At 37.8% G+C, this 24,239-nt stretch overlaps 1 protein-coding gene across 1 annotated transcript in view; it reads right to left on the bottom strand.

The window, feature by feature from the left end:
• FBXL4 (F-box and leucine rich repeat protein 4) overlaps positions 1–24,239 on the bottom strand; it is an 81,146-nt gene that overhangs the window by 39,756 nt on the left and 17,151 nt on the right. Inside the window, exons 4-5 of the mRNA XM_026654082.1 lie at positions 14,116–14,461; positions 5,465–5,709 (exon numbers count right to left, since the gene is read on the bottom strand). Of these exons, the coding sequence (XP_026509867.1) occupies positions 5,465–5,709; positions 14,116–14,461 (591 nt within the window). The remainder of the gene's footprint in view (positions 1–5,464; positions 5,710–14,115; positions 14,462–24,239) is intronic.

The following is a 24,239-nucleotide window of genomic DNA, read 5'->3' as shown; positions in this document are numbered from 1 at the left end:
GGCCTAGTTGCCCGAATGAAACCAAATCATGAGAAGTGTTCCTTCTCTGGAAGAAGCTGCGTTGAAGATGAGGAAAGGAACATGCCTGAACATGCAGGATCTTCAGGTTGGTAAACTTTTTTATTTCATACTTCTTTCTTAAGGACTATTCTTGAATTCTCATGTTTGAGCAAAAAATATAGTTGTTACTCTATGATACTATCATTTTAGATGCAGTTGTGATAAAAAACAAATAGCTGAAATAGGCAGATCTTCCTTTTACAATTTTACCTTTAAAGTAGTACTGAGTGTCAGTGAATGCAACGAATAATACTAAATGAGCAGTATGGTAATAATAATTAAACAACTGCATTAACTTATTTTGTTTAGGAGAATCCATCCTCAACATACAGGATTCTGAAGACTATCCACCTTCAAGATCACCATCATTTTCTATAGTTTCAGAGTTATCTGCCAATGATAGTGTTTCAGTCACATCATGTATGTCACATAGCCACAGTATATCACCTGTAGCAAAAAGAAAAAAAATCTCCATCATCCAGAAAAAAACATAGATAAGTTTGTGATAAGAGCCAGCAGATTATAAAAAGAGGTAATTGATGAAAAAATTGCCTGGTTTGTTTATGCAACAAACTCTCCTTTCCATATGATTTAGAAGTTGAACCCACACTTCATTAACATGGTTGTGTCATTAAGACCAGAATACAGTCCACCCCACAGACCAGATGTCGTAGGCAAATTGCTGGATAAAGTATATGAAAGAGAAACTGAGCAGTGTGCAAAAGGTCTAGAGGGTAAAATTGTTAACCTGAGTGTTGATGGGTGGAGCAATATCCACAATGATCCTGTTGTACGTGCTTGTGTGACAACAGAAGAAGGGAATGTCTTCCTTACAGAAACAATTGAGACATCAGGAAATGTGCACACAGCAGAATACTTACAAGTAGCAGTAAAAGCTATAACAAACTGTGAAAAAAAATTCAAATGTCTAGTACGCCGTTTGGTCACAGACAATGCTGCAAATGTATCCAAGATGAGAAGAAATTATTTAGAAGCGAGTCCCAAGCTAATAACATAGGGTTGCAGTGCTCATTTGATGCACCTCCTAGCCAAAGATTTCAGTGTTCCAGAAATAAAGGCTAATGTTGTTGAAATTGCAAAATACTTCCGTAACAACCACTTTGCAGCAGCTGCTCTGAAAAAAGTGGGAGGAACCAAACTAACTATCCCACAAGACGTGTGATGGAACTCAGTAGTGGACTGTTTTGAGCACTATATCAAGAACTGGCCTAATCTGATGATAGTTTGTGAACAAAATAATGAAAAAATAGATGGCACTGTCACAGCCAAAGTTCTCAACATTGGGTTTAAGAGAAATGTTGAACACATGCGGAGTACCCTGAAGCCTATTTCTGTAGCCTTGAACAAAATGCAGGGAAATAGATGTTTTATTGCTGACGCTGTTGAAATTTGGAAGGAACTGAATGAGATCTTAAAAAGCGAAATATGCAACGACAGAGTTAAATTACAAGTATTAAAAAAACGAATGGGACAAGCACTATCTCCAGCTCATTTTCTTACAAATATTCTCAATACAGTACCAGGGTCAAACCTTAACTGCTGAAGAAGAGGAGTAGGCTATGATATGGACATCCTGCAATCATCCCTCCATAATGTCAATTATAATAAACTTCAGAGCTAAGGGTGAACCACTCAAGAAATATATGTTTGCTGATGATGTTTTAAAGAAAGTCACACCAGTGAACTGGTGGAAGTCAGTGAAGCATTTGGATTTAGAGAGTGTTGAAGTGATAATCTCACTTTTAACAGCAGTAGCTATTTCTGCCGGTGTAGAAAGAATATTTTCTTCCTTTGGATTAATCATTCCAAATTGAGAAATCGTTTGGGACCTGAAAAAGCAGGAAAGCTTGTTTTTCTTTTCCAGATTATGAACAAACAGGAAAATAAAGGTGAAGACGATTGAGTTAGCTGCAGAAGCCAATATTTTAAGTTCCTCACGTTGACCTGGCTGATACAGTCGATTTAATTTTTGTTTTGTTTTTTAAATATTTCATTTAACTATTTTAGTTAAAAACAATTTTAACAAAAACCAACCTGATTTTAAAAAATGTGAATGTTTAACTAAATTCAAAAATTCATATGCTTGTTTTGTTAAAATATTACATGTTTGCTAGTGAAGAAAAAAAAATCCAGAATACATAATGTTGTTGTTTTAGTTAAATAAAAGAATTTAAATGTCTCTCTGGTGATGTTCTCCTCCTAATACAGCATGGCAAGAAAATCCTCCCAATGACTTCATAAATATCTACTTCAATTACCTTTGGTAAATTAAATAACCAATCGTTCATTTTCTGATATAGCTGTAAAACTAATCTGAAAAGTTTTCAAAATAAATCACTTTAAAAATGTATAGTGTGTACCTTCTAAAAATGAAAGCTACATCTATCTCTGGAGTTGTGAAGAATATTTATTAAGGTTATAACAACTAACAAGAATGCACTTTTATGTAGAAATCCGTGATTAAATCGAGTCTTCCTGACTAGTGATTTAAATCAAATCCACCCTGATGGGAGTTTTGCCACAGGCTGAAATGAGGCCAGAATTTCACCCACTGTTATCAAAATATTTGATTTTTAAAATATATTTCCCTTTAAGTTATCTAAGGTAGTGTTAGTATAATTGATAGAGAATGTAATTTGTTTACAATATGATTTTTAAACTGCATCAGAGGAAGGTCCAATATCCAAATAATGGAGGCACGTGAAGCTGTGTGTGGAATGCTAAAAGGCCACTTGATAGATTTCCTCTGTTGAGGAAGGTCCATCTTTATCCAGGAAGTGGCCATATTACAAAAGGAATTCACACTAATGCCTATGAGAAATAAGAGCTCCTCTAACATCTATGCTCCCTTAAAACACACTCAAATTCATTTAGCAATACCCAAATGGGAAGCAGACTTCCCTTTCTTGGTGCCAGAAAATGACAGAAACAGGTCAATGCCCAGTGATGAAACAGAAAACTTTGTCTTTTTAAAATTATTTATAAAAACAGAAAGACATCTCTACAGAGCAAAAGAGATACAACAGACAGCGCTTCAAGATATGTGCCCTCACGGTAAAATCTTTCAAAAAACTGGCCAAAACATATAAAATAGTGAAAATCCTGTGTAAATGGTATATTTAAAAAAAACCCAATAATTTAGTTCACTAGTCCTGATTCTAAAGGGTATCGTATAGCTGCGTGACTAACAAGCCTCGGCCAAAAAAAACCTCCCAAAAACCCAACTGGCTTTTTCTGCATGATTCCTAAAAATACAGATCATTTAGCAATCATCCCCAAGGTCTGAGAGAACACTTTTTTCTTAAAATTGTTCTAAATAAATCTTGTTCACTTATGAACATAAATAGGACATGCTTATTCAGATTATTCATTAATCAAGTTATGACTACTTAGTGTTTATTCTGGGAATGCTGACTACAAATCACTGCAGCTGTCACTTCCGTAGACAAGTAAAAGGGCCAATCAGTAAATGAACGCTATCCTAGACCAATAATGCCATGTTGTTATTTTGCAGAGTTTGTAATCCTTTGAATTTGGGCAGTTATTCCACTACCAATCACACCAATGTCTAACTAATACAGTTAAATATCATGCATTAGATTTTTCAGAGATTAATCTGTACTGCACATGTAAAAAATGAAAGTTGCACTGTATATCTATATAAGCTTGAACTTGCACACACTTCTAGTTTTCAACAGGCAGAGTTAACAGGAATGACACTACTGAGCATCTATATGACTGCAGACACAAATGTATCTAACCGCACATCCAGCATTAGGAAATGCTTTTGTATATTAAATTATGTAATGTCTTGTTTCCTACAAATCTACATATAAGGAGAGATGCACCTTGAATGATATTTAGAAAAAAAGAGGAATTTTCAGAGTATTTTGTACTCCGAAAGGGAAAAGTAGTTGCAGTACTGCAAAAATGTATCAGAAATGAATATATGTGAGTGGAGAGAATATACAGAAAAAAAGTTACATTAGACTAAACATTCCTGTTTTATCAGTGAAGTTCAGCTTTCATCTGCTGGTTATCTTTTGTTTAAAGAAGTCATTTTCTGTTTACAGTGAAGTGCCCTGATAGGCAAATGAGCAAAAAAGCAGAAAATGATACATTAGCAAGCCAGGAACATGGTGGTTATACAGAAAAGTGTCCCTGCAATTTAGCTGTTTTTAATGAACTACTATATAGTCATTTTTTCCAATTTGGCATGAAGGTGCTTGTGAAGATACTTTAATTTACATTACACTCCAGTGGTTACTTAGGGTCCCACTCCTGCAAGCTGCTCCACATGGGTCAACTCCTTTGCCCACACGGAGACTCATTTACTTCAGCGGGGCTCTTCATGGGCTCAGGGACTCACCCCCAATATGAAGCAGTTTGCTGGATCCTGGCCTAATGAATGATCTGAAAATGTAACCCCATACATCACTTACTAGCTCTGTCCATGAGCTAGTCACTAGAGTTAAACTAAACTTATCAATTCACTGAAAGCAGATCTTCAGTAATATATCTGAGTTTGTGCTTTAGTAACTTACAGGACTGCTTTTTGACAGTTCTCTTTCATACAGTACACAGTGAGAAATATAATCAGTTCAATATCATAGCAATTCCAAAATACTGACATTTAATGGCTTCATCTATATCAAGGACATTTTGAAGGTATTATTTGTGAAAAAAAATTTATAGCATCATTACAATAGGAGCCTCAATATTACAGAAGAATGTTAACATCAGTTCTTATTAAGAGAAACTTTTCTGTAGGTACCATTTGGCATGCGCAGATGAGGTATATTAAATCTATCTCCCCATGTAAGTATTCTCACACTTCTTATCAAACTGTCTGTATTGGGCTATCTTGATTATCACTTCAAAAGTTTTTTCTCTTACTTAATTGGCCTCTCAGAGTTGGTAAGACAACTCCCACCTTTTCATGCTATGTGTATATATATATATATATATATCCTCAATATCTGTTCCATTTTATGCATCCGAAGAAGTGGGCTGTAGCCCACAAAAGCTTATGCTCAAATAAATTTGTTAATTTACCACAAGTACTCCTGTTCTTTTTGCGGATACAGACTAACACGGTTGCTACTCTGAAACCTGTCATTAAATATATGTAATCTATCACATTAAACTGACTTCTATAGTTGCGTGCAATCTCTCTTATTGTTTTAGCTGGAGAATGTATTAAAGTGAATGATTTCCTACATCAAAAAATCCTGCCCTTCATGGTAAAACACAAAGATGCTGCATGCCTGCCTTTTGATACAAGCATGAGTCTAAAGGCTTTTAAATATTTAATAACGAAACTACTGAATGGCAGCTCAGAAAACAGAGCCTGCTGAAATACCTCAGTATATTGAGCACTGACCTGCTAAATCCAGAAACAGATATGGCTCCCCTGTTTCCTGTCCAAGATAAATTCAGCCACTGGATGAGAGTGCAGCGAGACAGTAGGTATTCCAGAGATGTGTCATTTATCCTTGCCCAGTAGGGTTGTAAACTGAGGTGAATGTATTGTAGAGGATCACAGCAATGCTGATATAGTAGCTTACAAGTCTGTGCTAGTCTACACAGGTCTGGTACTGTAAGGTGACTCAAAATCAACTGAATGAGCTACATTAAAAACACAAAAAACAGATCACAGAATTCAAAATGTGAAGGGAAATTTGCCAAGCAGTAAGAAAATGTACTATAATTACAAAGTTAATATTTTTATTTAAAGTAGTGTTTCAAATAAACCATAGATTAACAATTAAATAAGAAATCACCACCTTATCAGTTAGATAACATTAAGCAACAGTGGAAAAGAAACAGCATATAAAAGAAACAGAAGCTTTCTAACTATTAAGAAGCTTCTTACCCAAGCTAATTTGAACAGTTGTATAAATGTAAACCCTATGTTTCCATAGCTTCCTTCGTAGTCTGCTCTTTGAGTTGACCAGACACTGAATTGACATCCTCTCTCTTCTTCCCTGCATTTGTTTTTCAGCTAGTAGCACATTTGCAAGAGACAACAATTAGACTCTGCTCCACAGGTGCTGGAACTAAGAGTGCTGCCGCACCCCTGAAGTTGAAGTGGTTTCCATCATATACAGGGTTTACAGTTTGGTTCAATGGCTTTCAGCAACTCAATTATACAAATTGTTCCAGCACCCCTGCTCTGCTCCAAACTTCCCATTCCCTGATCTTCCTGGGATTTAGCCCTCTGTTCCCTGCTGTAAGATTCAACTATGCTTCAGCTTCAGCCATACACCTCCCAGGCCCCACGATTCTGGCTGCAGTCCAACTAAGTAAATGTGACCAGTGTATAACTCCCAGTTTCTGACTCTTTTTTTCCTAGACCTAATCACTCTCTTGCTTTGTGCTTGGGGTTCCATCCCTTCCCTGTGCCAGATGTAACTCTAAACACAAGTTCTTTAGCCAGTACCAAAGCAAACAGCCATGACTCCAAAATACTCCCCAATCTGCCTCCCCAGCCCTACTACACACCTTATAACGCCCTAGTTCAATTACTCTTGCTTTCCCTACCGTGTTCCACTTGTAAACGTGGATAAATATAAATATGGATACTCATTTAAAAAGGAAAAAAAAAAACAGGAAAATTGCCACACAAAAACTTTGTTAGATTAGAGATTGATAGAAAATGCACTCAATCATTACACTCATTAACAATGAAAGAAATCTCCAGTTAAGACAACATTAACACACACAAACACCTAAAGGCAAATGATTTAGAGACAGTCAAAACATTTTTCAACAGAATTTTTTTCGGCCAGTAAACGCAGATTTGTTGAAAGCAAAACATTTAGAAGCAATGTGCCAGTTTTGACAAAAGTTTGTTTAAAAACAAAATCTGAAATAAATGTTTTGCTCCATTTAACCTTTACTGAACATGTTTTGATTTTTATTTCAATTTTTTAAATGTTATATATTATCAAATCAAAATAGGAATGAAACATTTCAATTTTGTAAAAACAAAATATTTCTATGAACCCAAAATGAATTCCACCCCCTAGAATTTCATTTAACAGGACATTTCAACACTTTTGTGTGTTCTGTTTCAGAATGGAAGAAATTTCTAAGTCAGAAAATTCCCTGCAAAATGAAACATCTGGTTCCCACCCAGCTCTAGATTCTGTACTCAGATATAATAAACACAAACTCACTCTCAGACTCCTTGGCTTCACACACGTCCTTTAATTTCTAACATACAAACAATACAATTTGTGCACACATTCAGTTCCTTAGAACCACACAACTTTAACTGCAGTCTTAATGTTCAGTCTTCCATGTACAAACAACAGACTTCACTAGTACACATGTTTAGAGGGAAACTCTTTTTAACTAGCTGAGGTTGGAGTTCAGGTTGTGCATTTCAAGGAGACTGTGAAGAACTGAACATGCATTTTGTGGTCGGTTACATGTTGCAATAGAAAGGAAATATATTGCATAGCTGAGGAGTTAGTGCTTTTAGGTATTGTGATATATGAATGATAACTTCATGGGAGTCGAGGTGGCATGACATTAATATTGGCTTAACTAAAGTTCCTTGATTTCGGCATTGTTAAGAAATGCACTTAGAGCTACAGTTGCTTAACAAAAGTTCTTTGTGTGGTTCTATTATACCTCTAATACGTATGCTTTCACGAAAATTACAGAGGCACTGTAAGCTTTCAGCTATTCCATTTTTTATAATCCACCATAAATATATATTTTCTGAATATTCACTACTCCCTCCAAGTTTTTTTCCACTGCTGTTGAACAGGCAAGCTGACCAACAAAGGGAATACAAGTCAGCAAACCCTACTTCCAGAATTATGCTGACATAATTTCTGATACATTAACATTAATTTCGACTGCAATGAAAACTGGAGATGGAGAACATCAAAGTTTGGCTAAATGGAAAAAATATTTTGACTTCTGAGCACTATAAACAGTGGCAAGACTATGAAAAGCTCACCAATGTCCCTTTAAACTAATTATTTTAAAAGTATTTCCTAACCTACAGAACACTACCTCTATACCACCTGAGATGAAATCTCTTACTACATCAGCCTCTTAACCAGAAAAGTTAATCCCAACATTTTATTTTATTTACTAAAATTAGACTATTTTGTAATATCCAAAATGAAAAAAAGTATAATGAAATGTCACTAAGATTATGACATTGAGATGTAAATACTTTTTGCTCACTTTTGATTAAACAAAATAACAGGGTCTAAGCCTACAGGCTAACCACCATTAATCATTGCTAGTCTAGAGTCTGCTGTCTGTCAGAAACGTGTGTGTGTGTCCTAGCATAAAGTACAAATTGATACTATAATGAATATGTGATGTGCTATACTATTCTGTGTTCAGAACAACTCCCAGAATGCAGCTGACCTGAATATCTGCTTTTGAAAACTAATCTCATAACATGTGGAGTTTCCTTCAAACTATTGTTACTATGCATTGATGAAGAATTATGGCAGCTGCCATCTTTGTTACAAAGAGAAACAGCATAGAGGGTATTTAAAACTTATATATGATTTCAACAGAAAGGAAACAGAATAAAAAAAAGAGTTGTTTTCTTAAGATAAGACAGAAAAAAATTGTAACAAATCGAATATATACTTTTTCAAGATGAAAGAGTACAGAGTACCCTGCTTTTAAAGAGGATAACTCATTAGATCAATATATGCTAGAACAACAGCATGAACATTCAAATACTGGACCTGCATTCAAAGCACCAATTTGGAAGTCTCCACTCGCAGCTCTAAATAATTATCAGTGAACAAACTCAAAAAGAAAAAAAGGAAAAGGTTATTCTTTATACACAGTAAAGGTAATCATCTATTCTATGTCTCCATTTTGTCATCATATCCCATGTTCTCACATTGCAGCAACTCACTTGTTTGCGATGAGCTCAAGATGTATATATAAGATTATAGAAAAAAGTACAGAACATTTCCCTTCCTCCATTAAGGCACAGGGTGTTTATAAAGTTATGAACTGATGGATTCTCACCATCCCCAGGGAGTTCATCAGACAATTACTAACATGACTTGGCCCTCTGGCTAAGTCTCAAATTCTGCAGTTACAAATGTCACCGAGGCTGGTAAGCCAGAATGACGTGACCACCCCAGAAAGGACGAGGGGGAAAAGGACACCAGAGAGAATGCAAGAATACTTAGAAACTAAAAACCTGATACACCCCTTTTATCATCATCATCTACACCCTGTCTTTAGTCCCATTTCCCAATAACTTCTCTTACCTCTCAGGCGAGTCCAGTTTCTTAGAAAGGCAGGCCTCAACTCTATCCAAACTCAGTACCTTTTCCCCAAGGTGACAGTCTCTCCTCCTACCTCTTTCTGGAGCTGTTTTTCACCTTGGTACTCCTTCAGCCTCCCAGTCTCCTTGGGTATTGACTCTGCTTTCTCCCCCCTGGAATGAGCTAGGTCTGCGCTTATATAAAACTCCAGGGCCCTCTCACCACCAGCACACTCTGGGAGGGCTGGTTAATTGGAGTCAGCTAGTTGCGTTTTTCTTTTCTCCCCCCACCTGACAGCTCACTTTCACATTTTTGTGTCAGAGGTAGGACTGCTTCCCAAGGAAATTGTGAACTGCCAGAAAGGTAAGGGAACTTACGGGGAAATGGGACTAAAACTTTAGGTGCAGATCATGATAAATTACCAATACACCCCTTTATATATATCCCTACATTCTTTCTGGTACCCTTTCCCCACCACGACCCTTTTGGTGCTGGTCAGGTCATCCTAGCTCATCAGACTTGGTAACATTTGGAGCTGTGTTTGGGGCTTAGCTGGAGGTCACAAGTCACATTAGTGTTTGTCTTCTGAACTCCCTGGAGCTGATGAGAATCTACTGGTTCATATAGGGGAGAACCGATTTCCCATTACACTAATTTTTAGCTCTTCAACGCATGGAATATATTTTTAACAATACTGTAACCACTAAATGCACTGTGTTTATCTACAGTAAATTTGTTCAGCAATGGCATTTTAATATGAGCAAAAGCAAATTACAACTTCATTTAACCAATAATTTCCTTTCCAAGACCGAGTCAAGTTTGCACAGACTCTGGGTTCTTCCTTTCTCCTTGGCCAGACAAGTGGGTGTGGGGACCAATCAAATCTTACAATTTTTGCTTTTTCTAGGAATCTCCACCAAGTTCTCCAATTTGATTCCTTCCAATCCGAAAGAAAATGTGTGTTAACCTACATTAGCTCCTTATTCAGAACAAAGTTCCTCTGGATGAGAGTCTGTGTTGCCAGAAAGAAATTATCAGGTAAATGGCATAATTTTTCATCTCCATGACCAGGTCTGCTACAGCAGTACTTCAGCAAGCACCTAAGCTGTGAAAAAGGGAGCGTGGACAAGCTATCAGGAAAAAAGTATGTACTAGAATCACTGATGAAAAAGACAGGAAGGGGAGACAGTATATTCCAGCTCCCTATCCTTATAGCAAATGGCTCCTTAAGAGGGAACACGCAGCCCTAAGTACCATGTGACTAAAGGTTATTTAATGCAAAGTAAATGTGTGGAGAGAGTGTCAAGTGACTGCTTTGCAGAATTTGTCCACTGATGCTTTACTTAAGTTGCCAAAGCCACTCAGGTGGAGCGGGCTTTCATTCTTACTGAGCAAGCAACTTCCATCACCTATGTGCCTCAGGATGCAGGCTTTGATCAATGTGGAAAAAACATATTGCAAAATTTTCAGTGTCCTTTCTAGAGTTAAAGAATGGAACACACAAAGGGCGGTGGGGGGAATGGGACTGTTCTAAAAGGATCTTCCTGTCAGAGACAGGAATCAAATAATCTAGACCCTTGAAAGGAAAAAGCCAGGGCCCAGTGGATTCTCTTATGACCCATGGACTTCCTGGTGCCAACTGGCTGAGAGGAAGCATAGAGTTTTAAAGGGATCCCCTGGGTTGGATATCTGCATAATAGTTGACCAAAGGGTGGCAAGTGAGGTGTCTACTAAGAGCCAATAGCCCACTGGTAGTCATAATCATTGCGAAATGTGTCTGGATGATATTTAAAGAGTTTATTTATACTAAAAATTATGTTCTCAAGGTGTTGGAGTTAAGGCAGATCACCAGGAGGTGATATAGCTCTGAAACGTTATTTTCAGGCAGGAGGTAACAACACCTATCGCCCTTTCTCCCAGTCATGTGTGTATTATTTGTCTCAAAATATAGGTCTATCTGCATATTAAGTCAGGTGAACTGAGAGACTGCAAAATCTGCAAGAGAGGAAGTTTGCAGGAGGAAACAAAGAGCAAGAGGGAGGGGTCCTGCTTATTCATAAAGAAAAATGACTGTTCTCATATATCTTGAGGTGCAAGGGAACACATGGGACTCTTCACATAGGAGGCAAATGGACTGCCTTGAAAGGAGGGTCACAGTCAACCTGTCTGTAAAATGCTACATGGATTTTGGATGTACAATACTCTACAAGGCATGAGAGTATCTTGTTAATTAAGTCTAGGCTCTAGAATGCATGCTATGATTTTATTTTACATGTAACCATTTGTTTCCAATATTTCTACTTGTTATTACTTGAATCTGTGCTTTGCTAAGTAAACTTACATTTGATTTTACTATATACATATAAGTAAAGCAGAGAGATGTGATCTGAGGTGGAACTGATAAGCTGGGGTGTTCTGTTTGTTTGGTAGCAGCAAATCTATGAACACTGCAAGTGTTCGGTGGATCAGGGGCTGGACACACAAAACATAAAATGTCCTTGATACCTGAGAGACCATATAAATGAATTCATGAAACCCAACATATTAAAAAATGGGTAAAAAAAAGGGAAAAGCAGTACACTAAAAGGAGAGAAAAATGGAGACACACAAATAGGAGACAGGAGTTCATAGGCACAACAGAAATGGATCCAAAACATTTCTTCGCTGATACCTTTAAGGACTTGGATAAGAATAAGATCACCAAAAGAAACCTTTTGTTAATCCAACATACTGCAAATCAGTTTGCTCATCCTTTCTAAAACAGACCTATTTTTAAACACATTTTTCCTAGTTTAAGAAGTATTTTCTTTAAATGATGAAAAATCTAATGAACACAGTAATACATGACAAGATTTTCTGGGGCAGACAGTGTCCCAGAGTACACTCAAAACAATAAAATGTTTTGCCTGGGTTTTGTGCATTTGAGATATTAGGAGTAACAACATTTATATAAAACTAAACTATTCTATGTGTGTTGTGATAGCCTGAAAATGTTTCAGGCCGGAATACAGCTATTTCCTCATTAATTGAATACTGAGCTGATTAGAATAAGGAAACAGTGAGGAATGGGGCCCAGAGTTTGAATATCACACAATTATTATGAATACCCCTCTTTAGACTGAATGTTGTATTTTAATACTAAAAACTTTAAATGAAAAGAAAAACTACAAAAAACAAAGTGAGCTGAGAGGAAAACGATTTTCTTTTAAAAGTTCAACCCTTTTGGCCCCTCCTCCTTGCTCCCCTTCCCAGAATCTCCACTACTTTCCTCTTACATCCTCACTCTTATCTCCCTCTCTCTCCTCACTCATTCCCTTCAGCCAGGTTCTTCGCAGAAGAGCTATAATGCACTGGTGCCCAGCTTGGTCCTTTAGATTCTAAACATTGGCCCTCAGAGGTGACTGTATTAAGAAAAAAAAAACCTTTGTAATTGATTCTGAGTTGAAAATTTGTTCCCTGAGCCATGCCCTGCAATTTTAAAATGGAAAGTGACTGAACCAGCTCCAACACTTGGGGAGGTGATAGAAGAGACCACCACCTCCCAGCACTTCTCCTTTAGCCCCAATAGCAGCTCCGATTCCAGCTAGGCGCACTCTCAGTAGCTGCTGTTGCACTGTAGGGGAAGGAGAATGTAACTGCCTGTTCTATTGCCTTCTTCCTTGCTAGGGTCTGGGAACCCCAAGGAGAGCTTCCCTGGGTCCCGGGGGAATGCCTAGCAAAGGATGGCTCCTTTTCCTCCCCACACAACCAGCTAGGGCATCCAAAGAGGTGAGTGAAAGGAAAAGCTGAGAACCAATATCAGTTATGGTTCCCCAATTCTCTCCCTTACTACAGATTAGAGAAGCCTACAGATGGCTATAATCTGAGCAGAAGGCTATAGTCCCCAACACAGTGTACTCCAGCCAATCCCCACGGCCAATATACCCTCTACATTGGGGACTACAGGGAGGAAGGGAGAGGAGCTGTCTATGCTGGCCCTAAAGCCATTGGTGACTCCCCCATGCTGAGTGTATTCTTCCCATGGAACTTACAGGTGGTTCCAGCATCTTCCGTGTTGCAAAGGAGAGGATCTGCAAAGGCTCTAGAATAGGACAGTGAATCTGATTGTGACCTCTTGACTTTTTCAAAATAATATGCAAAAGTTTGGAGATCGCTGCTTTAGTGTATTTTGTGTTGTGTTTCAACACTGAATTGGGTGGAAGATGCTGAGATTTTCCCCAATACAAACAATAAATACAAATATGCTGTATGGTAATTATTTTAGGGACAAGAGTCGTGATGCCCTATGTAGACAGGGACAATGGAAAAGATGAAGGGCTTAAACTATTTTAAAAATGATTTCTATTTCAGTAGTTTGATTTTTAGTAATTTTCCTTCTCTTTCATGTACTGTAAAGTCTGGAATTTTTCAAATGAAAGGAATGAAAAGCCACAGCGTGCATGTTCTGGGAAACAGATGAAAAATTCTGAGTTCAAGAGGCAGAACTGAGGGATTGTAGTAGCTAAGTTGAAATGTACATGCTCACAGTCTGGTTACCTGAACATTGATTGGCTAATAACAATCACCAAAAGTATACAGAGTCACTTATTATATGACCATTGAGAAATAACTAGACAATGATTATGTAAATCAGACACCCACAACCAGAATGCAAGGAATTGCATAACCAGTGAGGAAAAAAATATAGCTTTGGATGAGTAACTATACAGCATTTCTGCCCTCTGGTTGAGACAATTCCATTTTAGTATAATAAGCATTTTTTCCTTACCTCATAAGGCAGTTTATCAAAATACCCATTAGTTGTCCATTCCCTGAGGGCTGCAACACTGAATTGTTTATTAAGACTATCCATTTCACAGCCATTCTTTTCTTCATCATCATCTTCATCCAAATCATTCATATCTATCATCGAAGTCTTAAGCGAAAGTACAGGTCTCTCTTTCACACCATGTAGTACTACTGCATCTAATTCAGCGTAATAGTCCTGAAGGGAACTATTTACTTCCAATCGAATTAGATTTGTGGGAAAGTCAATCTGTTTAATACAAGGTGTGAACTGGCGAGCCTGAGGAGAATTCACCTTGGTAGGTGCTTCTGACCAAAGGATTTCCCACCTACAAAAGAAAAATTGCACATATAATACAGTGATTAATACAAAAAGATGAGTTACTATTGTAAGCTCTGAACTTGCACACAATGTGCTACTCTGGCAAAAGTACAAGTATTTAGTAAGTTAGGAACATGGCTCAGAGGTCAGTTAAGATTGCTTTATTTCCCCAGACTTCAATAAATATCTGAAAAAGAAAAAAATTAACAGGCTCATCACATATTAGGATTATACAATTACTGTACTTCCTTTGCACTACTGATAGAACAGGATGTGTGCTCATGAACATACAAATGTGCTCTTTTACTAACACAAACATACAAATCCTTGTAACATATCACAATTTATGCAAGTGTGGCAAAAAGGAGAATAAGCTTGTATAGTAAACTTCATATCTTAGTGCAAATATACTAAATAGAGAACAGAGGGTCACATGAAGAACCATACAAATACTTAGCCAAAACTTCTTTCTAATTCCCCTCCCCACAAGCACCTTTTTAACAAAAAAACTATATATTAAATATTATAACAAAGTCATTAAAATAGGAATAGTTAATAATCCAGTTAATAATGACAATTTTTAAAGTGTCTAAGTTCTATTTTGTTGACTTTTGAGCAGTTAAGCAAGAATTTCTCTTCTAAGTCATTCATTGTGAAATGCCTCTTTAGTAGGGACCTACCAAATTCATGGTCCATTTTGGTCAATTTCACGGTCATAGATTTTTTAAAAAGTAAATTTCATGATTTCAGATATTGAAATCTGAAATGTCATGGTGGTGTAACTGTAGGGGTCTGGACCCAAAAAGGGGCTGTGGGGGGATCACAAGGTTATTTTAGGGAAGTTGCGGTATTGCCACCCTTACTTTTGCGTTGCTGCTGGCGATGGTTCTGCTTTCAGAGCTGGGCAGCCAGAAAACGACGGCTGCTGGCTGGGCGCCCAGCTCTAAAGGCAGCACCCCACCAGTAGCTGCGCAGAAGGGTGGCAATACCATACCATGCTACCCTTACTTCTGCGCTGCTGCTTTCAGAGCTGGGTCCTTGGGCAGCAGCCGCTGCTCTCCAGCCACCCAGTTCTGAAGGTAGCAACCCCCTTCTGGGTCAGGACCCCCAGTTTGAGAAACACTGGACTCCCATGAAATTTGAATAGTATAGGGTAAAAGCACACAAAAGATCAGATTTCACAGTCTGTGACACATTTTTCACATCCATGAATTTGGCAGAGCCCTACTCATTAGTGAAATGTTATGGATAAGAATTAAAAAAAAAAAAAACTTCAAGTCATCTTTGATCATTTGTAAATTTCTTGATTTTTTTCTTTTGGTAACAAGCATTTTTTGAACATTTTTATCCTCCCTGGCTGTACATGGACCCAATGGCAGGAGTACCAGGACATCCATGAATTCCCATTCATACATCCTCTCTGATGCACCTCCTTCACTGAATGGCAGAGTCACCAGTAGCAAACCACACATGGAGTAGTCTAGAGAAAGAAGAAAAGCCCCATCCTCACCAAGCCTGCAGTGCTCCCCAGCCTTGTAGACAGGCCTGGGAATGGAGAGAGGTCTGCTCTTTAAATGTATTCTGCATACTCCAGGCCAAAGGGAGGGGTTTTGCAGGTGCTCCAGTCACAGCTGCTACTTCACACTGCTCCCGCTCCTTCTGCTTCCTTGACCAGGTAGATTGATGACAGGGAAGGAAACCTACAACAGCTACTGCTGCTGTTTCCTATGGCATCGTATCCGCAGCATTCTCAGCACCCTATATACAAACCCAGTGAACTTTCACCAGTTGTAGCTCCCTCCCAACTCCGACTATCCTTGTCCTGCCTTCAAAGATCTCACACAGCTTGGCTATCCTTTGTCACACTGATCTCAGAGACCTGACACTGATTCTGCAGTAATTGGGCTCCCTTTCTGATAGAAGCTATCAGCACTCTGAATCTGTAACAAGTGTATGCTGATGATAAAACTACTTCTGAATATTTAGACAAATCAAAACATTGTTTACTCATACCAATACTGGACAATTAACTTGTCCTGTTAAACAGAAAATAAAATGTAAGCAATGTTTCCACTAAAAAAAAATAACTCAGTGCAAATAAGGCCTGGAAATTTCACTTGACAAAATTAAAATCCAGCATAGGAACATATAGCCATGCTTACCAGAAAATTTCCTTACTTCAATAATAAGGTCAACAGATCTGTTACAATGGTTACTACAGCCTGCTTTCAGCTTGGCGGCAGAACCAGACCTGTCAGTAACTGGCAGTGGGGGAATTCCCCACTTCCTGACGATAACATTGTAATTGTCATTACTACTCCAGCCAGGTTAATTCAAATCTACTTTTTAAAATTACAGATTGTGTTAAATATACAATTTCTCCTACCGCAGAGTATGGTAAATTCTACCTAATGACAACAAATCCAAATCCTTGGATGCCAATTTCCATCTCTATTCTGAATGATCCATTTGTCTTCAAGGTGGGCTGTGTCTATGGATTTTATTACTCAAAGGGAAATTTTCAGATAAACATGGATAAATTCTTCTATTCCCCTTCATGCTAAGGTCCACAGAGCTGTCACAACAGGATTTTCATATCAGTGTGCCTCCAGGATGGAAAGCAGCAGCATTCTTTAAATATGGACATCTAAAACATGCTGGATTATTGTGATTGAATGCATCCTTGTATTCACACCCTACACACGATTGTAATAATCTTTGTACAAAATATCCCTGGTAATGTATCATTTGAAAACTATTAACTTGCTGGTCAATAATATCATGGTAAAAAGTATGTAGCAACATTATGTGTTAAGTTATAAAATCCCCCTGTATGATATTACTAGCTCATGATCAAAAATCACAGAGCCCTGCACCAGAAAAAGTCCTAAACACAGAAGTGTGTGCATCTCAATTTAATAAAAGTTGTAAACAGGGTCCTAAGACAGGCTAAGAGAGGGGACAAGGAAAACGTGCATTTCAGCAGAGGGGAGAAGAAACAGCATGCACACTCTATGCACACTCTTTCACCACCAGACACCATGTTGCCTTCTTTACTGTTTGAATGAACTTTAACTAGGAAAGTTAAATGCATTTCCCAGAGTGACTGAACTATAACAGTGAAGGGCAAAAACACCCCAAGTTCTCTCTCCCTCTTCATCTCTCTCTTTTTCACCTAAAACAACAAAAGAAACAGCGTTTGGATTTTGCTAGCAGATTCTGGCCTGAGAATTTGGTCAGAAATGTTTCTGGGAAGCTGTGGTAAGAACTTCACCTTGAACCAAGTCTAGCTTGTTAAATTTAGAAGGCATTTTATTTTTCTCTCTTTTAACCATTTCTGACTTTAATGCCTTATAACTGTACTCACTTTAAATATCTCTTTGTAGTTAAATAAACATTTTATTCATTAATAAAAACTAGGGCTGTCAAGTGATTAAAAAGTAAATCGCAATTAATCACACTGTTGAACACTAATAGAATACCATTTATTTAAATATTTTTGGATGTTTTCTACATTTTCAAATATATTGATTTCAATTACAACAGAATACAAAGTGTACAGTGCTCACTTTATATTTGCTTTTGATTACAAGTATTTGCACTGTAAAAAACAAATAGTAGTTTTCAATTAATCTAATACAAGTACTGTAGTGCAATCTCTTTGTCATGAAAGTTGAACTTACAAATGTAGCATTACGTACAAAAAAACTGCCTTCAAGAATAAAACAATGTAAAATTTTAGAGCCTGAAAATCCACTCAGTCCTACTTCTTGTTCAGCCACTCGCTCAAACAGTTTGTTTACATTTGCAGGAGATAATGCTGCCCGCTTCTTGTTTACAATGTAACCTGAAAGTAAGAACAGACGTTTGCATGGCACTGTTGTATCTGGCGTCACAAGATATTTCCGTGCCAGATGTGCTAAAGATTCATATGTCCCTTCATGTTTCAACCACAATTCCAGGGGACATGTGTCCATGCTGATGACGGGTTCTGCTCTATAATAATCCAAAGCCATGTGAACTGATGCATGTTCATTTTTATCATCTGAGTCAGATAATACCAGCAGAAGTTCTTTTTTGGTGGTTCGGGTTCTGTAGTTTTCGCATAGGAGTGTTGCTCGTTTAAGACTTCTGAAAGCATGCTCCACTCCTCATACCTCTCAGATTTTGGAAGGCACTTCAGATTCTTAAACCTTGGGTGGAGTGCTATAGCTATCTTTAGAAATCTCACATTGGTACCTTCTTTGCATTTTGTGAAATCTGCAGTGAAAGTGTTCTTAAAATGAACAACATGTGCTGGGTCATTATCTGAGACTGCTATAACATGAAATATATGGCAGAACGCAGGTAAAACGGAGCAGAGGACATACAATCCTTCCCCAAGGAGTTCAGTCACAAATTTAATTAATGCATTATTTTTTTGAACGAGTGTCATCAGCATGGAAGCATATCCTCTGGAATGGTGGCTGAAGCATGAAGGGGCATATGAACATTTAGCATATCTGGCACATAAATACCTTGCAATACCAGCTACAAAAGTGCCATGCAAATGCCTGTTCTCACTTTCTGGTGACCTTGTAAATAAGAGGGCAGCATTATCACCTATAAATGTAAACAAACTTGTTTGTCTTAGTGGTTGGCTGAAAAAGAAGTAGGACTGAGTGGACTTGTAGGCTCTAAAGTTTTACATTGTTTTGTTTGAGTGCAGTTATATAACAAACAAAAAAATCTATATTTGTAAGTTGCACTTTCATGACAAAGATTGTACTACTGTACTTGTATGAGGTGAATTGAAAATTCCTATTTCTTTTGTTTATCATTTTTACAGTGCAAATATTTGTAAAAAAAAGAGATACACTTTGATTTCAATTACAACACAGAATACAATATATATGAAAATGTAGAAAAATATCCAAAATATTTAATAAGTTTCAATTGGTATTCTATTAATTAAATCACAATTAAAACTGTGATTAATTATGATTAATTTTTTTAATCATGATTAATTTTTTTGAGCTAATCGTGTGAGTTAACTGCGATCAATCAACAGCCCTAATAAAAACTAATCCAGTATTGGGAAATGTGTGGGTAACTCCATTTATGGTAGCAAACTGTTGTACATTGAGAGGCAATGGACCTAATGTATCTGGACTGTCCAGAAGAGAGTTGGACAGTGCAGAACACACTTTTTTTGGGGGGGGGGGGGAATCTGGGACTGCACTGGGCTGCTGAAAGCCAGAGTGTGACTGGTGTTTGTGTCAGGCTGCTGGGGTAAGAGTTGCTGGCTATACACAGACATTCAGGGTGTAACCAGCATGTTGTCTGGCTGTTTGTGAGGAGCCCAGGTTGACTGGTCTGAATTGCATCCTGAAATGTCAATTACATATAACTATCTTTATCTTCCCCTGGACACTATGGCCTGGAGAAGACAGCCAAAAGAAAAGAAATGGCATTGTCTAAGACTGGATAACCAACATTCAGAATTTGGTGAACTAATGACCACCTAGCAGATCTCACTATAGAAGACTCTGCTCTAAGATTGTCAGTGCTCTTAAGGACTGGAGTTTGATGCTTAACCAAAGGAGGAATATTTCTTGAATTTATTTAAGGAATGAATGCTATGACAGGAGTAAAGACTACCTGTCTGAATTAAAAATACAATGCCAGATCTCATTAGAGAAAAACTCCCAACCTTCAATAAAAAAACCTCAAGTGACTGGAGCTAGTAGCTATTGGGAAGCCTACTCTAATGGATAGGAAGTATAACAATACCTCCTGCAGGGATTCAATATGGGTAGTACTGTAAAGAGCAGAATGAGGTTCCAAGGTCATGGATGAGAACCTCTCTCTAGACAACTACAGGACTTCTTAGTGGTGCATGAAGCACGAAGTGATTACAGAGCCACATGAGGGGAAACTACTCAGGGCATGGATGTTCCTATGTTCACAAAGCCTCTCTTGAATAAACTGTTAATCTTTTGGTCCACAAAATCCTTAAGGGCCCTTGGGTTTAGAAAGTTCAGTGCAGAGAGTGGTCCTGGAGAAACTGAAGGAAGGTGGTGTTAAAAGTGAAGAGGCAGAAAAAATTACTTATTTGGCCTAGCTACACTTAGTATAGCATTTTTGAGTGGTTCTCTGGGTAGATCTTTTTTACTCTGGATTTGGCCATTCAGAGTGCACAGTCTTCTCCAGAGACTCTGGTATAAGAAAGTCAAAAGAAACTATCTTCCATCTTTACATCTTGGAAGGGTTCTAACCAAATGGGATCTGGGGAAAAGTATAGGGAAGAGAAAATTAGATTCATCAGCTCATCCACCTTATTCTGCACAAAAAGGCAACCCTCATCACCTGGATAGGTCCAAGTATGACATGGACAGTTTATTCTTCACCACTGATAACTTGGGCAAATGCTTGTGATAGTTGGACAACTGCTCAGATAAGAGGCTGGTTGGAACTTTTGTAATGCCTCCCTTCTTATGATGGTACTTGGAAAGAAGGAGATCCAGGATAACTAATGAAAAACAAAGCAGCCAGGAACACTTGTAAGTCACAAGATCTGGATGCCTAAGGAGCTTCACAGGGCAGGGTCGGGGAGAAGAAGGGCCTTCTTTTTTCCTATGAGGAATTGAGACAAACTATTTTGTCTAAGAGTATGGGATGGGGCTCAATAGGTTCAATTAAATAATAGAATAATCTGAGGCTTTAGGGATGGATGCCTAACAGCACTGCTCCTAGAAAGAGAAACCTTAGTTGACATCTTTGAAAACTAATCAAGAGAGACAGCATGGGTCTGAGATTCTGAGCAGAAGATAGACCAAACTACAGAGATTTTCATCCTCCCTTGTACAGTTCGGGCAAAAAAAGCTTACATAAGTAGCAGTTGGGTGGGAGCCCATACCTTGAGCATTATTTCCCCTCTCACTGATCTGTTCTTTAATTCTGGGAGTCATGTTTAGTCTCATTTAAAAGAAAGCAGGTGATAAACTGGCTGTGTACATCTGAAAAGCCAGGGCCTGCTTATGTAAGAGACCCCAAATCGCCCCGACAACCATTTTCAGTGAGACTGCTGAATAGTGGAGACATAGCACAGATCACTTTTATCTGTTATTGGCCTAGCAGATACTGGAGAAGCTGTAGACGTGATGTATCTTGATTTTAGTAAGGCTTTTGACACAGTCCCACATGACATTCTCATAAGCAAACTAGGGAACTGTGGTCTAGATACAATTATTATAAGGTGGGTGCACAACTGGTTGAAAGACCATACTCAAAGAATAATTATCAATGGTTTGCTGTCAAACTGGGGGGAAAGTATCTAGTGGAGTTCCAGGGGTCTATCCTGGTTCTACTACTATTCAATATTTTCATTAACTGCCTTGAATAATGGAGTGCAGTGTATGCTTATAAAATCTGCAGATGACACCAAGCTGGGAGAGGCCGGAGGACAGGATTAGAATTTAAAACTACCTTGACAAATTGAAGACTTGGTCATGCAGTTGGGAAAAAGGCTAATATCATTCTGGGGTATATTAACATGAGTGTCGTATATATGACGCAGAAGGTAATTTTCCTCTTTTCTTGACATTGGTGAGGCCTCAGCTGGAATAATATGTCCAATTCTGGGTGTCACACTTTAACAAAAATGTGGACAAATTGGAGAGAGTCCAGAGGAAAGCAATAAAAATGATAAAAGGTTTAAAAAACCTGACCTATGACGGAAGGTTAAAGAAACTGGGCATGTTTAGTCTTGAAAAGAAGACTGAGGGGGGATCTGATAACAGTCTTCAAATATGTTAAGGGCTGTTATAGAGAGGCCACTGATCAAATATTCTCCATGTCCACCGAAGGTAGGACAAAAGTAATAGGCTTAATCTGCAGCAAGGGAGATTTAGGTCAGATATTAGAGAAACTTTTTAACTATAAAGATAGTTACGCTCTGGAATAGGCTTCCAAGGGAGGTTGTGGAATCCCTATCACTGGAGGTTTTCAAGAGCAGCTTAAACAAACACTTGTCAAGGATGGTCTAAGTATACCTGGTCTTGCCTCAGTGCAAGAGGCTGGATTAGACGACCTTGAGATCCAGCCCCACATTTCTGTGATTTTAGTACCCTGCCTCCTTCCGTCTGCTAGCTGTAAGGAATTCTAAAACAAGGAAATTCTCTAGTTCCTATGATATCCTAAAGAAGGACTTACCCTCTAGTTACCAAACTGCTGCTAGGTTGGAGGAAGCCAAAACCCAGGAGATTCCTGCCTGAAAAAACAGAGGGCCACAAAATCCTGAGGAATCTTCATCGGCTTTGCACAGAGGCAAAAGATTAGGTTGTCAATGTGACTGCAGTATCTCAAACATGCCAGAAGTGGAGCCAAAAAGCAGCTTGATTTAAAAACAAATATATCAGAAGAGGGATCTTCTGTTTACTTCCAAGAAGGGAATTTCCAACAGAAATAATATTTAACTCTTGTACAGAGCTTTTCATTCAGAGATATCAAAGTGCATTACCAATGAGGTATGTATCATTATCTCCTTTCAGATGGGGAAACTGGTCCAACGATAGTAGTCAGAGAACAATGAATACCCACACAGGACAAAATGCATTTTATGTAAATCTGGGGAAGATAAATCATATAAAACACACCAAAACTTAAGGTCCAATCCGGACAACACTTTGCTACTCTTGGTTTTGGCTTTGCACAAATGAATGCTGACCAATTAAGTTCTGGAAAAAAAAAAATTGAGCTTAGTACCTGAAAGCTCTTTTGCTATAATTTCCTCAATTAGCAGTACTTGAGGCATTTCATCAGGTTGTGGGTGTATCTGTATCTTAAAAAAAAAAAATCATAGATTATCTGCTTAAGTAGTCTCACTGAAACCAAGCACTACACTTGTTAGCAAGCGCTTGCAGGATCAGACCCTTATTTTCCTACCTCAGTGAACAATGTTTCAACTTTATAAAGGTTTACATTTGTTCAATTATCTATAGTTAATGAAGTAACTAGGCACAATCCATAATCCATTCTACCTTTTTAAACAAACACATTTCATTATGATTTACATTATGATTTACAATAAAAATAAATGTATTTTAATTCTGACTCCTCTGGAGTAAACAGGCCTGGACTGGTTTGTCTCAGAGAGAACTGGAAGAATTATTTTTGTGGAGATCCCATCTGAAAGGATTTTCAAAAAAAAAAAAGGGGGGGGGGGGGGGGGGGGAAATCGCTCCTCGGTCACCCTAATTCACCAAACTGAAGTAACTGCTGAATATGCCATAAACTCAAGAGGAAAGTGGTACCTATCATTAAATGTTTGCTCTGTTTGAGTAAATTATTTTCACTATTTTTTTCTCCTTTTATAGCTTCCTTTAGTTTAGTAGGCAACTTTCATTCCTTTTATGTCAGTCTACCTCAGTAATTAGCTTATTCAGCCAAGATCAATCTGATCAAGGAATAGGTTTTCAAGAGGGAATTTTTTAAAAATATTTTTTAAAATTAAAAGGCATATTATTTCTTATGAGCAAAGGAATTAAATGGATTCAAAGTTTAGATGCTTTGGTAAAATACCATTAGTTTATATATCAATAAAAACACTATCATTATTTCCTTTCAATCCTTTCATTACTATCCTAGATGATATTATTATAGCACAATATTGCGAAACAAATTAGTAAACCAATTTCGGGGTGACATATATGAGTAGTTAAAACAAAGAGAAATAAAGAAAAATCTATTTTTGTAAACATCAGCAGTGCATAGTCAGACAACTGAAAATATTTTAACACAAACTG

This window comes from Terrapene carolina, unplaced genomic scaffold, assembly GCF_002925995.2.
Source record: "Terrapene carolina triunguis isolate 2854851 unplaced genomic scaffold, T_m_triunguis-2.0 Scaffold42, whole genome shotgun sequence".
In the NCBI taxonomy this organism is placed as follows: Eukaryota; Metazoa; Chordata; order Testudines; family Emydidae; genus Terrapene; species Terrapene triunguis.
The sequence above is the reverse complement of the archived record's forward strand: the minus strand, read 5'-3'. Positions and strand labels throughout refer to the sequence as shown.